Source organism: Battus philenor, unplaced genomic scaffold (assembly GCF_028537555.1).
Source record: "Battus philenor isolate CCGP_79_NKW_IND1 unplaced genomic scaffold, ilBatPhil1.0.hap1 SCAF_1, whole genome shotgun sequence".
Lineage (NCBI taxonomy): Eukaryota > Metazoa > Arthropoda > Insecta > Lepidoptera > Papilionidae > Battus > Battus philenor.
Window position 1 is genome coordinate 16,442,021 of NW_027181661.1, and position 16,764 is coordinate 16,458,784.

Consider the following 16,764-nt stretch of genomic DNA (forward strand, 5'->3'; position numbering starts at 1 on the left):
TATTGTATGCATATTTCATTTAAGGGATTATGACATATAAAAATGGCATCTTGATTCAGCACTACATTGAAATAAATTATATATATATATATATATTAATAATTATATATTAAACATATATATATAGCTCTCCTCCGCTCGCTTTTCATGGCCCGCAATGCCTGTGGGTGTAATTTTATAAAACTTATTCTTTTTTATTTTTAACATCACAAATACAATGGCCTGTAGAGTGAAAGAACGGGAAAATACATAATGTGATGCATGGAAGAAGAGTGTGGTAAAAAAATGAAATGTAAAGTAATTAATACAAGAAAAATTAAATCTCTGTTCCCACATAAATAAGGGAGGAATGGAGTGGTTAATTTTTTTGTACATTTTCTCATACCTGCGGAAAAATACAAAATTTAAAGAAAAGTGTCGGACTGTAAAGGACTTTGGCCACCCATGTGATATATGACATACCTATAATTTCTAAGGTGTTTTATAAATTTCTAGTGAAAAATAATTTATAATGCTATATATCTATCTATATATATATATATATATATATATATATATATATATATATATATATATATATATATATATATATATATGTAAATTTTCACCTATGTACTAACTCATCACGATATCTCTGAAACCAAAAAGGCTCGGAGACTTGAAATTTGATAAGAATATTACTATCGACGAGTAGAGTTCAGTTAAGATTTTGCGAAATTACACCCGCTAGGGAGTTTGCAGCGGCGGCGGGAGGGGGGTCAAAAATAAAAAAATGCATATTTTCTAGATGAAGCTTCTATCGGTATAAAAGTAAATAAAAAGACGCCTGCGCACAACTGTTTGTCGTCGAAATTCGGAAACAGGAGCTTCTAAGCCTGAGAGTTATACTACCTTAAAAGAGGTCGTATGATAGGCGCTTTCTGCACCCTGCCGCCTCGAAACAGAGGAATCTGCTAATACCGCTTGGGCAGCATTGAAAGGTAAAAAAATGTCACTCCGCCATTCGCAAACTCTAAACCGGATTATAGTGGTTGGCAGACCCTTGACGCTGAACGATTCATACTGGTCCTATTGGACATCTATGAGGGAGTCCTATGGCTAAAATTATGGTTCACGGACCTTTTAGTTCCGAGAAATCAGTACCGACGGAGCTGTAAAAGCCCCGAGGTCTAAGAGCGTTAAAAAAAATCGATGAAACGATTATGATATCCGTTCATAGGTACTGCAGGGTACTCTAAACATCCGGGAAGTATAATTAAATATACTAATATAATATGTACATTCCGCGATATTTTTTTTTTAATAAATAGTACTGTCATAGATTTATGAATTCGCATATTAATTGATGGAAGGTCCATTTTGTAGGAAACCGGTCTGTTTGCTTCCACGAAGTAATTTTTACCCAAAACAGAAACGTATTGTGGCTTTACCAACCGTTTCTAGAAAAATTACAAAGTTAACACTGTCTAGAGAAAAATAAAGTTAAAAAAAATTATGTTTTAGAAAACACAAATTTAATTAAATAATTTTTGAACACAAAATTCAAAATTGTAAAGCTATCACTTTTCAGTTTTAAAGACAATTCTTCGATCTTTTTGTTCGTGCCACGTGCCTGTACAAAAAACACCACGGCTTTATGGCGGTTATAAGAATAGGGAATAGGAATCTTAAAATCATTTGCCAATCGTATATCTCAGTAAATAGTACAATAAGCTATACATACATCTTATATATGTAGAATAAAATTTATAATATTGTAAACATTTGAAGCTAGCAATTTTGGTAAATACATTTACTAAATTTATTTACAATCAATGATTAATACACGTGGTGATTTAATATTCTTCCTACCTTCACTTAAACATTCGCTTATACAGTATTATATCGATAGTAAAACGGTATAGCCGCAATTAAATAATGCATTGCATTTTTAATGCTATTAAAATGACGGTTGTTTAAAAGAAGGTTAATACTGATACTGATCCGAAGGACTTGCGGCATGTAGCATGGATCACTACAGTTGAATAGCTTGGCTCTGGTCCAAATAATCATGTATAATGATAAACAGCTAGGGTTGATAACGATATAGTCGCGTATTATTGCAAACTTTTATATAATCTATGCATTTTATCCCGTTTTGACATCAGCGGCGAACTCATTGTTTTGGTTGATTTTAAAGTCATACAACAGACGTAGCTCGAATGATCATCTACAGTAGCAGTGGGCAGGGCGTGTTGTTCGTTCTTAAATGGCGACCGAAAGATGGTTGACGCCTCTTGGATACGTCTCCCAATACAAGGCATAGGCAAAGATCGCCACGATATCTTGTCTTGTGCATCCCGCGATCTTTACTATGTACTCGGTTCACCTAGTGGACGTCGTCACACGGGAAACTTTCATCACCATCACCCGTCGGTTGCACTGGCAATATGCCTCACTCACTGCCACTTAGACCAAACTTAAAAATTTAATTATCTTTATTTTACTTTCATGACAATTCCTTACTTATTTAAATACTCGTAATTAATTTATAAAACATTATTGAAACTCATACGGAACAATACTAATGTATTCATGTAAAATAAACTAAAAAAAATTAGAGATAATTCGGTAACATTTCTCTACACCTGTAAATAAACGAATTTATCTAATTTAGTGAAATTTAACTGTGCAGCTCAAGCCGAGGCTCTCTCGGGAGTATTCGGACTTCAATACCCTAAAAGAAATTTTAGGATAGGCGCCATTTACGCTCCTGCCTCTATCTCGCGGAATGTGTAAATACCATTTTAGCAGAAGTGAAGTATCGATCTTAAAAAATTAGGTTAGATTTAAAACCAGTACGTAGCAAGCTAGTCGTAGCTCTTCCCGTCCCTTCTCGTAAGTATTTCAAAATTATTATTTGAGCTCCCGGAGACACATTATTTTTTAATCCATATTGTCAAGTCATCAATGTATTTCTGTTCTCTCTCTAGTATCTTTAATTTTTCGGATCCGTCAATCAATAAAGGAAACAATTAAGAATGTCATATAAGGCGTGCCTTTGTCATCGTTTGTTGTTTTAAATCTGAGGTATTTATATTAGCATAGTAATGGTCGTACAATTGGATACAAACCTTCTCTAGCAGAACGCATGGGTCATCTACCGCACTACCCCAGCTTATTGGTGAATTTAACACATTGCACACATACATCCTAGAATGCGTCCGTATTCTATACGGGATGATTATAAGTGAAATGTTTAAAGAAGTGATTTTGATATCCATTTATATATGGTATACCCAATCCAAAGAGGTTTCAAAAATAATAAATAACTTATTGATAATATAGTAAGTTGTATCGTTATTAAAATTTGAATTGTTACATAATAAAACGAATTATTGTTTATTATCTCTCCCTCAGACCACCAAAAGAACAGATAGTAAGATATAATTGATTTTTCCTGCAGAAAGAAACAATTAATGTTGGATATATCAGAGTGATATTTTTATGCAAAATTATTGGCTCGAACTTTATATTTACCGCTTTAAAGTTTTTATACCTGTACCTAGAGAATTCATACAAATTGAAGGATTTATCAGGATTGAACCCGTGTTCTACCGTCATGTATAATAGAGCTACATAACACTACTACACATGACATTCAATATTATACATAATGATAATTTTATGCGTTCGGTCTACTTTTGCGTACAAATAAATCGTATTTATATTAAACGTAAGACTTTGTACTCTCGATGTTTTCACGCGTGCCTGCGTATTTATTTATTTATTTACAATTTAACAGACCAGCCTGCAACTGTTTACACTTGTATATGTTTACGATATTGCTTAAGTTGACGATATGCATTTACATGTGCACAACAATATTTTACATGTTATTTCCACATCCACAGATTACAGATAAAAACAGAACTATACATTTAAAAGGTCAATATTAACAAAAGTTAAAAGTATTAAATCTCCTGAACAACGTATCAAAATTATTTTATGTGATTTGTCCACTATAAGGTTCGGTATCGAGAAAAATGTTCCCGCTTTAAAATATTTAACCCCTGGCTTAGCTGAATTCGTTACGGTGGCGGTATCATTGACCCAGTGACCCAATGCACTTGGCTCGAATCCCCAAAACGCGGGCCACACTCCCTCGCACCCTCAATCCTCAGCCACCCCGCTACGCCCCTCCACCCTTGTTATCCTCCCACAGATGTAGAAACTACATATATCTATAAATTCCTTGTGTACACGAAGTGTTACATTAGTTTTCCTTATATCAATGCTAACAATTTCAAATTATAATTTTATTGAATGTTTTTTTTTTCGTACGATATATACAAACGTTATGTTTTTATTATTCATTTTATTGTCCACGTAGGATCGTTTAAAGTGACCACTACCAGAAGACCCCTATTGAAATAAAATGATTTCTCCATCTCTTTCTTTTCTTTAATGAGCTTCTTAAATTTATTACATAATAATTTGGAGGTATATTGTAACACCGTACAATTAATTGCCTACAGGACAAAGTATTCCGTTAGACGAGGTTGTTAGAATCCAATCTCTGCTCTATGTTTACCTTAACTAAATCTTATGCATAACCTGTATAATAATATTATTTACATTAGGTGACTAACCCTTAACTGCTACCCTAGTGGCATTGCAGATTCCGCGAGTTCAAGAGCGCGGGGCGCAGAGGGCACATTAGTGTGAATCTGCGTTAAGGAGAAATCCGTTTCTCCTAGCTGCTCAAAATCTTCTTAATTCCACTTATTTTAGTGAAATTGCAACTGCTATTTAAGTAATTCACATATGTATCTCTGTTAAGGTACCGAAGCTCGTGAACCTGGGATGCCCCGGCTCGAGTCCTACTTACGACGCTCTAAAGAATGATTTGGCTCGATGGTATTTAATCATAAGCATGCAAATCCTTTATGTAAAGGTTTTATTTAGTGTTTTAAGATGTCCGTATTTTATTTTACTTTTAGATTCCTTTTAGCAAACCACATTTTATTCATAATAACATCGCCGTTTGTTCTGCGAGTTGTTATGTTATGTAAAGGACGTCAACAGAGATTTTATGAAACAGCCACGGGAGATTTCAAAGCTTTATGAAAATTTTTTATGTTAATTTAACCCGTGACTGAGTGGGCAGAAATAATTCCATATTAAACTGAATCTGTTTACTTTATCATTCACACCGCTGTCCAAAGACCTGTACCGCCGGGTTAAACGCCAGGAAACCCTCTGTTTCACGTGAGCACAACCCGCCGAATGAATAATTAATAGGTAAAGCCCGCATGAATGTTTCGCTCGCGTCGTACTGCGATAAGAGCGTCGGACTTGTTACATCAGCTCGCGTCAGAGCGTGGGGAAAGTGTGACGTCATGTTGCGCATGCGAAGAAAGTAAAGTTGCGCGTGCGCCGATGCACTCTTGCTTTCGTTTGAGGCCGCGACGTCTGGTCGATAGTGAAAATGGCACACTTTGTATAGGCTTCGCCGCCTTCGCTGTGCGCGATCCAGGTCTTCATTATGAAATCGAAACTCATTGACTCATCGATCATTAGCGTGCTTTCTACGGCGCCGCGAATTCTTTCATAAGATTTGCGTTGCGGACGCCAGTACATGTAGGGTCTCGCGCAAATCGGCTTGCAGCGCTTTAGGAGGCTGTCGGTGAGCGCAAGGCTGCCACCGCACGTTCATGACCCGTTGACTGATTTTAAGCGAACTGGGTCAAGATCTTTAATTTATTTCGCTTTTGATATTGAATGGGCTTTTGTTGTTTTTTGACCGATTGTGTTTTAATGCGTTCGCTCATTAATTTTTACTATGTGAGAACATTCGAACAATATTCGTCTGTCGAAATACGCTCGTTACGATTATATAGATGCCTACAAATTTGTTCGCCGAATTCTGGATGTAGGTTAGAGTCGGCGAGTTAGTAAATAAGTGAAATGATTGTTCTTAATCAATGCGCCGTTGTGGGTCTTCACGAATTGCACCCACTACAGTTGGCCGCTGGCTCGGCTTTTCTGCTTACAGATAATCGTGTTTCAGGGTTGTTACAGTAGTTAAACTTCGCCCCGTGGCTGCGGTTCAACAATTATGCGTGAAATTTTTTAATGCCCTAAACATGTACCCGAACCTTTATTTCTCCTCCGCTTAACGGAACTTAAGGTCCTTTATGGTTATTTTATGGCCCTTTGGAGAAAGTTGGCCGGCGGCGAACGGCCGTTTCTTTCAATAGACTAATAATAATTAACCGTCTTTAAAGTTTTATGTGAACGCGAGTCCCTTGATCGATGAAAGAGAGAAACGTTTTCAAAAGGCCGGCTTATTCTGTCATAGCTTGCGACCGCCCATACCATTTGTGAACTATGAAAATGGACCCACAAGCCAGTAGATTAGTCGACGCGTAGGTTCTTAGGGATCGGAGCTGGACTGTATGAGTCGTTGCGCGGGCGCAATGAGAAGTGCTCGCTGCGGAGCCGAATGTCGCGCGCACGTAAACAAGCAGCGGGCGCGGCAACCCTGCCCTGCTGCGGCACCGCGCTCAACTGGGTCAGTGGGCCGCCCCCCCGCCGCCCGCCGCCTCACGCCGGGGTGCTCCCCGCTGCCTCCTCCTCCCCGGAGTGCGCCCCCTTCCCCGCCGCGTCCGCCCGCCCGCACGGTGGCGCAACCGCGCGAACGCGCACTAACATAGACCTGGATCGCGGGAAAGTGGGTCACCGACTCACTTTCACTTATTACATGGGCTCCTAATCGTTTTCCATTGTGCGAGCGGGCGGGGGCGTGCGGTGCGGTGCGACGGTGTGCGCGGTGGCGGGGCGGTAGGGGGGAGAGGGGGCGCGCATGCGGGAGGCGCCGGCACGCGCGCCGCGCTGCCGGCCGCCGCCAGTCGATCGCGGAACGTCCTCCGAGCGGCACGCGCGCCGCCGCCGAACTTGCCCGCCACGCGATCGCAACTTCGCGCCACCGTCAGCCTCTAAGCGAGCGTCCGCCGCCAGTCGCCGCAGCAGCCGGCCGCGACCCGCACGCGTCCACCCGTCCGCTCCGACGACCATGTGCCGGAATTGTGCATCGCCAGCACTAGTGTACGAACAGGTGCTGCCCGCGAGCGGCTAATAGTGTTGCGGTTGCCCGCCAGTGAACTCGGTGACTGTGTGAACGTTGCGTCCGAGCGCGGTTCCGCCCCGGATCCCTTGAGCAGCAGCCGCCGCGCGCGGCCGAGCATGACGATGGACCAGCAGACAGGCCTCATGTCCCTCAACATGTCCCCGTTCGACCTGAGCCCGGGCCCCGAGGGCTCTGGTGCGGGCGGGCCGTCCGCCGCCGCGCAGCAGTACGTGCCGCAGGGCGCCGCATACCAGTGCGCGCCGGAGCAGCAGCCTTTCGGCTACGCCAACCTGGACACCACGTATCTGTTCCCGACAGGCGCCGGCGAGCCCGGAGCCTACCTGCCCGCCGCCGGCACCGTCTGCGACCAGACCGACACCAAGGATGTGATAGAGGAGTTGTGCCCTGTATGTGGCGACAAGGTCAGCGGCTACCACTACGGCCTGCTCACCTGCGAGTCCTGCAAGGGCTTCTTCAAGCGCACCGTGCAGAACAAGAAGGTGTACACGTGCGTCGCCGAGCGCGCCTGCCACATCGACAAGACACAGCGGAAGCGCTGTCCCTTCTGCCGCTTCCAGAAGTGCCTGGACGTCGGCATGAAGCTCGAAGGTCAGTTCATCCTCCATACTACTGCTACTCTGCACTTCTCTATACTACTGCGGCCCTATCTGCCCACGTCTTCTCCTTTGGGAATGTAGGTCGTGTGTAATCGCGGTTGCAACTCGCGCCCGAGATGCCATTACATCACGCGGCGACGGTCGCTGCATCAAAATTGAAAGTTTTCAGCCGAGCGAACATTTCTTCGCGGTTTTCGATCAGCTTGAGCTACCTTCCCAATTGAGTATCTACACATTCTGTACTCGTCCTGTGCCATACAATATCATTTTACATTTCAGATCACTTCCAGTTCGTTACCAAAACATTAGGTTACATTTTTATTCCAATAAGATTACTATCATCATGCTTATTATGTTTGTCTGTTTTTCCACAGTTGTGCGCCTTACAATTTATTGTGCTTTTTAAAGAATTCGTAAGTTTATTAGTATCTCTTCTAAACATATGGTCATTTAAAACTAACAGAGAACGAAGAGCAGTTTCAAATCTTATTTTCAACTGTAGGAGTTTACGAGAAACTTCACTGAAATAATCTAGTTGTAAAGTTTCGTATTAATGTATTTGTTCGTATGCATTCAATGTATCGTATTTTAAATTAGTATTAATAAGAATAAATTCCGATTCAAGTTTAATTTTGAAGCACAGAAAAAATCCTTCACTCGTAGTTCATGAAAAGAAACCAGCGCGAATACCATTCTTATTTGGATATGGCACTCTTCAAAGTTTCTGCAACGTCTGCAATAATTTGGTTAGCGCGGGTTGCGATATAAACTTGTTTATTTGCTATTTTGTAAGGGCTACAGAGTTGAGTCTACATAACCAGTTTGTAAGCAGGGCTAGCCCCAAGGTTTTGCGCGAGGGACGACGGCTACTTTTCAATTCTTACGCCGCAATGTATTTCATTACTGCCGATATTGCTCAATGCATCCGCGAATTGTTCACGACAATCCTATCGTGCAAATGAAATTGCGACTATTTATTTATTTTATTAACCACGTAGGATCGCTTAATCACTTTTGTACTTTCTGAAATAATATCAGAAGAGCCCAAACTAAATAGAAACTAAAAACATGTCGAACTTACAGCATAAGGCAATCTTAAAGCTACGAACTCATATATTAAAAAAAAAGATTAGTAACATTATATATAAGATACCCGAATGTAAATTAGCAATCATGGCGGAGAAACTCATATCTTGTTAGAGCTCCATCTCTGCACGGGAAGGTAGTAGGCAAAATGGAAGCGCTGCTTCAAACCTTCAGAATCATCACGTTATGAATTCACCGGATGAAAAGGATTCTGTAAGCAAGCGTTTTGCGTGTGAATTATGTAAACTTAAATTTTCACATGCGAGTATAGATATTTGAGGGTAGTTATAAAACTAATATTATGAAATTATAAATCTACTTTTAGATTTGAGACATATTTTAAAAGCGTAATATGCGATCTGTATAGTCGGCTAATCTTTGGTTTCATTATTAGAATTTTCATGTAAGTGATATAATTCGTCTTCATGTGCTGTAGACCATGCTGCAAGACATTGGTCTTTCAAACAACACAAAGATTTGCTAGGTGAACCGTCTACCACTGTCCGAATCCAGAGACCCTCTAACAACCCGATGATATTGTTTGCGTGGTTAAATTTATGGAGATGAGATTTCAATTTCAAAAATTTTTTACTAATCATATCTCTTTATGAGTCTACCGTCTGATAAATGTGTTAGACCCGGATGAACAGGCGAAAGAAACTTAGCAGTAATGTTTTCTTCATCATATCAGCAGATTGACGGCTGCAAGGCATAAGACTCCCACAAATATCGCTACGAAGACCGGTCTTAAGGAGCCCGTATTATGATTCTGATTTTTAAGGTAGATTATAAACAGTATGAAACATGTTTACAATCTACCTTCTAGTTTTTTCTCGTTGAATGAATTATTACAAATTTAAAAATTTTATAGTCAACTTACGATACAAAATTTCTGGTTAATGTCGAGTTGAGTCTATAATCTAATTGGGATGAAATGTATGAGAAGTCCCAGCTAAAGAAATTCAGCAGGACCGTGCAGGTATATTGTTCGATTTTTTGTTTGTGTTCAGTGTAATAGCCATTAGCAATTAAACGATTTTTGACAATGTTTGCATCAACATATCAGCTGATAGAAGCCCACTGCAAGGTATGCCTTGTTCCACCTCCCTCAAGGATCGTCTAGATAATTACGTTATGTACTATTGAATTAAGCCGAAGCCTTGGGCTCAGTCGAAGACAGGTGAAAATTTGGAAGGTGGCAAATTAATCGGTGGAGTTGGGCGGGGTTTGTAGCGCGGATCGTTCTAAATTTAAAACGCGCGCGGCCGCAGAGCGCCCTGACCTACTTGCGAGCGGGGCCGCGATGCGCATGTGCGTGCGTACGTACGGACGCGGCGCGATGTTGCCGCTGTGTGCGTGCGGTGTGCGCGTGCACCGCTCGCCGCGTTTCGCCAGATGCTGTGCCGTTTGCAACATACATTACGCGCGCCGCGGTCTCAATAAACAAAACGCACCATCGCACTGTCCCGCCTTACCCTGCCATGATGCCCTGCCATGCCATGCCAAATAACCACCCGCCCACTCACACTCTATAGACTCAAAAGTGCATACGTTAACAAGGTACGATACCCCTGGAGGGGCTGAATACATTGTTGCGTGTTTTGAACGTTACGTATGTGTTATGGTTACCCACAACACCTCTTCAGTCGTTCAAGTTTAAAAGGGTTACATAAAGCACACTAGTATAGAACGAGAGAGAGAGAGAGCGCTAGACGTATTGGTGCATCTTCCGTTTAAAACATAACTTGCCCTCTTGGCAGCTGGGTAGACAGAGAAAGTCATGTTTGATACCCTCTGAAATTTCAGATTGAAATCAGTTACATTTACGTGGTAACTTACTCCTCTGTCGAGGCGAAGGTTAAGTTGGATACATTAAAACATAAATCTTTAGAAATTCAAAGTCTAGAAGGGCTACATAAGGCTACTATTGTAGGACCACGTATCTAATGAACGACTCGTGCACGCGACCGAGAAAAACTTAGTTTATGCTTTAATCGACAAAGAATCAACTCACGATTCACAACGCTGCATGAATTACGTCATAGCGAGCGCGCCGAAAAAATTATTTACCTTCAGAATTTTAGTAATGGCAAATGTATAACTTTCGGCTACTAAATTATACAACTTTATCATGTATAACATGAACACCGATGAATATAATATACGTACAGGTGTTATACATAAATCTCGTTTGTTATTACGTTAGCGAAACGTTTTCAGGCCACGGAATTCACGTTTCAGCTCTCGTGAATAATGCAACGGATTTTTGTGTCGGTAACCGCGGATCTCGGTTGTCGTTTCATTTATAAATATATCCCCCGATTTTGATACATTTCCTATTAAAATCTATAACTGAAATCTGTAATGATGAAATAAGGTACATGTTACATAAAATTCTTTCCTGTGAAGAATACATAAAAAAGTATTGAGTGATGGTCTATGCTAATCAAGGATCTGTAGATGTATAGATAAAAACAACAGTGTTTTTACACAAAAATAGTAAAGGTGCATATAGAGTTTAATGATGAGATGGTTGTAGCGTTAAAGAGTCACGGAGACAATATAGCTGTCAATGTATAGCAATCGACTCGACCGATTCCGCTCGTCATCCAAACTCGACAGACTCAATTGAAGTGTTCGTTGAGTTCGCAATTTAGGATGGTCAGCGAGCGCCTGAAATGAATTGTTTGGCCAGCGGAACACTACGCACAATGACGCTATGCACAATGAGCTATCAAATAGATTGCCGTACAACGCTCGCCTGAACTACGGGATACGGTTTGTCCGAAATGTAGTTCCTCCACTTGCCTACAACTTATACACCCTTTAATAACATCTAATGTTACCATATATAGAATATTCTAGAAAGTTATAACAAAAAAAAAATTGCTGTCTATCAAATTAGATTTTGAGACGGATAGACTTCCCATATAAGCCCTAGGCCTAAAGATCACTACGATGTCCGGTCCTGCGCTGATCGCATCGAGGGACTTCCGGCGACTTCGTAGATCCATATATTGCAGAGCCAGCCTACCACCCACACCGCGTCCGGATTCGGTACCGCTGAACTCCATATTTGATGAATAAATAAATATAACAAGCTGGGATTTAAAAATTAAGTTTACTGTATTGCAATAAGTAGTGAACAAAACGGTTCGAAATCCAAACGTAATATCGTTACAGTAGCCTAATGTCAGATGGCCCAATCGTCTCAAATGGCTGACCCGAATGGCGGTTGCGAGAACCCCGCTTGCGCCTTGTGCAATGTCACCGACAACGGAGGTCTCGCTTGCCCATGAAGGCATAACAGCGCCTAACTACCCGCTTTTGTCTTGTAAATACTGAGGGATTGTAAAAAAAACCTAGCGAGGAAATAGATACAGAGTTCGGAAATCATAGCGTGTCGACACCACCTGAGAAATATCTCACAATAAGGAGCGACTCGACGCCGGTGCCGATGCATTTGGTGACCCATTTACCGAAATGCCAGTAAAAAGAGACGGCGTTCGGTTTGTTCGGCTGACTTTATCCGTGCGAAATTACCCATGGATTACGTAAGCGAGCTCTATCTGTACCACTGACACACTGAGCACTACGAAACCAGTTACTTGTTGTAGTGACGATAAATGTACGTACATCGACCCGGTGTTATTTTTTAATCGATGTAGTCTGAATAGAAATCTTCAAACATATTCATTCGAAATAAAGGATTAACGGGCTGTATTTATAGATGTCGAGGATAATTAAAAAAAATTAATTCGTATTATCGATGGTTTAAATGAATAAATTATGTTAGACGATCGTAATATTGTATAATCAGTGTGTGTACAGTCGAGAGCGAGAGGGTGGCGGCGGTTTGTTGCGGCGAGTGTACGTGTACGTGTCGAAACTCGGCGCGCTGGGGTACGCTGCGCAAGTGCCGTTTCACAAGACGCCTCGCTCGACCTGTCGCAACACACTACCCAAATGTGACCCGAACACGTATCGCGTTACATGCTCGCGGACCCGCGTGCCGAATTCACTGCCCCACCTCGCCTGCTAGCTTGCTCGCATTCGGGCCACGCGACATCTGGTCGGATCGTGACTACATATATACCTCACATATTTCATTGCACAAATTATCTAGCGAAAAATAGTAAAAATCAACTTCTCTATTATTTATCGACATCTTTCGAGGTGTTGGATTATGGGAGTTAAAAGAAACTTATTGTAAAGGGAGCAATGGGTTCCGCACACGTCACCTTACGTAAGCAACCCATCGCCGGCGCATCGTGCCGCACATTTTAACTATTCGACAATTATCCAAGAGACCTACTCACCGGCGGGCGGCCGAGTCGACAACAGACTCGATTGCGTACACGCCCCGCAACGTAACGCGCGCGATGTCTATCAGTCATTCCATGTGCGAAAGTCGTTACGAAATTTGAGGCCCGCTGTCGTTTGGCAACCCTCGTGAATTGGGTCTCGGCGGGTGCGTTTTAAAAACGACTTGTACTTCGCTTCTTATTGGAATCTTACCGGACGGGCTCCGGTTTATTACGAAGGATTCTACGAAGGGTCGGTTGGTCTTCACTGTGCTATGGTCAATCGCGCCGTACTTTCAGTGAATCTACTCGCGGCGCCGCAGATGTTAGATCACAATAAAAACTCGCACCGGCCGACTATTTCGGCGCACTGCCTTGACCCGAATCGAGTGTTTCGACAGAGCGGCCTCGCGCACCGGGCCTTTCTATTTTTTAGGTATTACCTGTCTTATTATTACGACAGTTTTAGGGGCGCCGTCATCTCGGCGGGATTTGGGCGCGACGCCTTCGAGGCGCCGAACCGGTTCCAATGCGTAAATTCTAGTTCTGCCCGCAATCCCAATACGTCTATCGGTTAGCTCCCACTGTTGTATATTGTTAACGAATTCAAATTGCATTGCGAACTTTACGCCGGAGGTAATTCCGACCAATGGAATCGCGTATAGGAAACCGTATGTAGGCCGCGTCCGAGCCGCAATCGAAGCGTTGTCGGGCTAGGTGCGATATTGTCGTCTCTAAATGTTCACATGAGATCTTGACACAGTTCTGTGTATCATTGCGGGTGATGATTTATCTCGGTTGTTGTGTAACCAGCGCGCGGCTGTGTACGCTCCTATACTTGTGCGCGCTCGGCTGCGTTCGGCCGCTGTCGGAGCCGCTCGGGCGGGGAGGCGTGCAGGCGGGGAGGAGGGAGGGGGGCAGCCTTGACCAAGTTTCACTGACTCGTCGGTACAAGGAGCGATCCCCACCTCTTCCCGTCCTTTCGGAATACACTATTTTTTATCACGTTGACACGATTACTTCATTTGATGGCCCCGCTGCGCACGCCAAGGTCATACTCGCTCGGCGAACGGCATCTCGGAGGGTTGTTTCTCGTGCCATACACGGCGGTGCGGCGCTCGTAATCCTGGCCGCGATGCAACCTTGACCCATCTCCGGCAAGTGGGCCACCAATACAAATAACTACCGAAGCCGGAGCGAAGGTGAGCCCGAGCCCGCCCGTCCGCGCGTCTATTTCTGTGCGCTTGTTACTTGTCGCCAAGACGTGAGCTTTTGACTTGTGAAAATGACCTTGACCTTGATCTAGTTTAGCTGTGTAATAAAAGCCTGACCTCGTCCGCGCATTATCGGCACCGATCGCGTGCTCATTATAATAACATTAGATGATTAAAACCATTTTAAACGCGCTCGATTCATATTCGAGAATCATTCCCTTTTGATTCGAAAAATCGTTACGTTCAGACCGCAGTCGGGCGCCCGGCTCGCGTGTTCGTGGTGCGTTTCTCACGCTACGCGGACCAGCGCTCGATACGATCTCGGCTTCTAATATACATTGGTAATTAAATTCACCCACAAAAAAATGTTTGGAGAGCATACATATAAGGCGGTAACCAAAGTTGATTGTTCGATTCAGTCATAATATGTAGTGTTAGTCATTATATCCGTCTCGCAAATTGTCGTTTGTAACGGTCGGGGAGGAGATCCCTTCTCCGGGCGCGCGATAAACTCACCATCCGGCTACCGTGCAGACACTTGAGACAATTTACAAGACTTGCGCGTGAGGGAGATTTCATTAAGGCATATATATACACAAGCAAAAATTCAGGGACTGCGTTAAGCTATGTTCTGTTAAGTTTTCATTTACGAAATTAACATATAACCACGTCCGCAAAGCGCTGTGAGGCATCAAGTTCAATTACCTAAGCATACGGTACGAAAATATTTCTAACTATCAAATTCGATTGCATAACACCGCCGCCGATAAACTTTAAAAACCTGTTCATTCAATTGTGTCAAGGGACGACCCTGGCGACGACCCTGGGGACTTGTTTCAGTGTAACAGTTACTCAGTTAACAGTTAACCGTAACAATATCTCGTTAAGTACCATTTGTCCTTGCGTATTTCGACATAATTACGATTTTTTAGCGGCGTTATAGAATATTATATCCCACGAAGTGATGTCGTGTTCATTACATTAATAACTACAGACCATTATAATTAACTCGAGTTATGTTAAAAGTTAAACTTGTTAAAGAAATGATTTGTGAAGAAATATCTCGCTGAGCGTCAGCGGACTTTGATCTAGTCCTTTAGTGTATAAGAAGGAATAAAGATGTATATATATAGTATACGTATTCTCTCAAAGCCGCAATACGAAACTGGAGGAATTGCACGCAGTAATGCTCTAAATCCGTTGCACTAGTCGTCCCTCTTGCATCCACAGGGGTGCCCTATGAATGCGTCCCTGTCGCACAGAGGCGCGTTGGCTACAATAAAAACTGGTTGTTATTTTTAACTCGAGCGCTGGGCGAGATGGCAGCGCACTCCTAAAGCCCCTTCCGTTCCAGGTTAAGCGCTATTTATTCACAGCTTTATGCGGTCGCGATAAGCTGAGACGCCTCTAGACTAGACCGATAACGCCGCCGCCGAATCCGACCGGACAGTTATCGTCTTTATCTCGTCTGCACAACTTTCCGGCTTGTATTCCATGACCTAAATATTCGATTTCGTGATAAATGTACGGGCAGGTTTCGATTCTATGAATATTAATTTGATTAATTTGGCAGCAAGGAACGCGGTTATTTGCCTTCGTTTTTGCACGTTGGCGTGTTGGCGTTTACGAATACATAGTTAACGAAATCAGATTTTTAAATTCAAATAAAATTCCTTGTTTACTCTAAGTATAAACAGTAAATTATTCGCCATGTAATGAAATACCTAAGACATGTTTTAAATCCGATGTATTGCTTATTTACCGTCAAATAACGTGTCATACATCGTATCTAAAATCAATGTAATAAAAGCATAAGAAATAACGCAGTGATAAACTAAAAAAAAGCTCTTAAAAATTCGGATTACTACATATTAAAATTTGTTAACGTTTAAGTCGGTGTCCTATCGCATTCCAATACAAAAAATCAATTAATGTAAATTTCACAATGATGACTATACAGGATGTTTGGTAATAGGCCTAAAAGCTTTAAAGAATTTGGCTGACAAATGATCTATTCTCTTACTAAACTCTAAATGTTTTACACATGTAACCAGTCCCCATGTATAAGTAAAGCACGTTTTTAAAATAAGCTTGGGTCGGTAGAGTTTACGCTTTGGCTACGAACGTGCAACAGACGACGTTACAAGGAACTCATTGTCAAGTATTTTAAAACGACCGCCGCTTTGTCAGAATTAAAAACAAATGTATAATCGATTTGGCAATCTCGTTACCCGAATCGTTTGGAAATCGATTTATGACAAGGCAAAAATAATCGAATCTTAGTGCTTAGTCTACATAAAATGATTCAACAGACAATTAGTGACGCAATTGATTTTGTTATACTTGCTTATAAGCGGTAAAAGTTAATCATTTTGTTCTTAAATTAAATGTAATATTTTGGCGTCCTAATGTCTCGAGGTAAAACACATCTT

The 16,764-nt window shown here is 42.0% G+C and overlaps 1 protein-coding gene across 4 annotated transcripts in view; it reads left to right on the plus strand.

Moving 5' to 3' along the window:
- ftz-f1 (ftz transcription factor 1) overlaps positions 1-16,764 on the plus strand; it is a 138,441-nt gene that overhangs the window by 98,451 nt on the left and 23,226 nt on the right. For 2 of the 4 annotated variants that reach the window (XM_068764919.1, XM_068764928.1), the window contains exon 2: positions 7,430-7,720. In XM_068764919.1, the coding sequence (XP_068621020.1) occupies positions 7,430-7,720 (291 nt within the window). Of the gene's footprint in view, positions 1-4,822; positions 4,900-7,044; positions 7,721-16,764 lie in introns of those variants that run through there. The other 2 variants (XM_068764936.1, XM_068764913.1) reach the window with 2 other exon arrangements.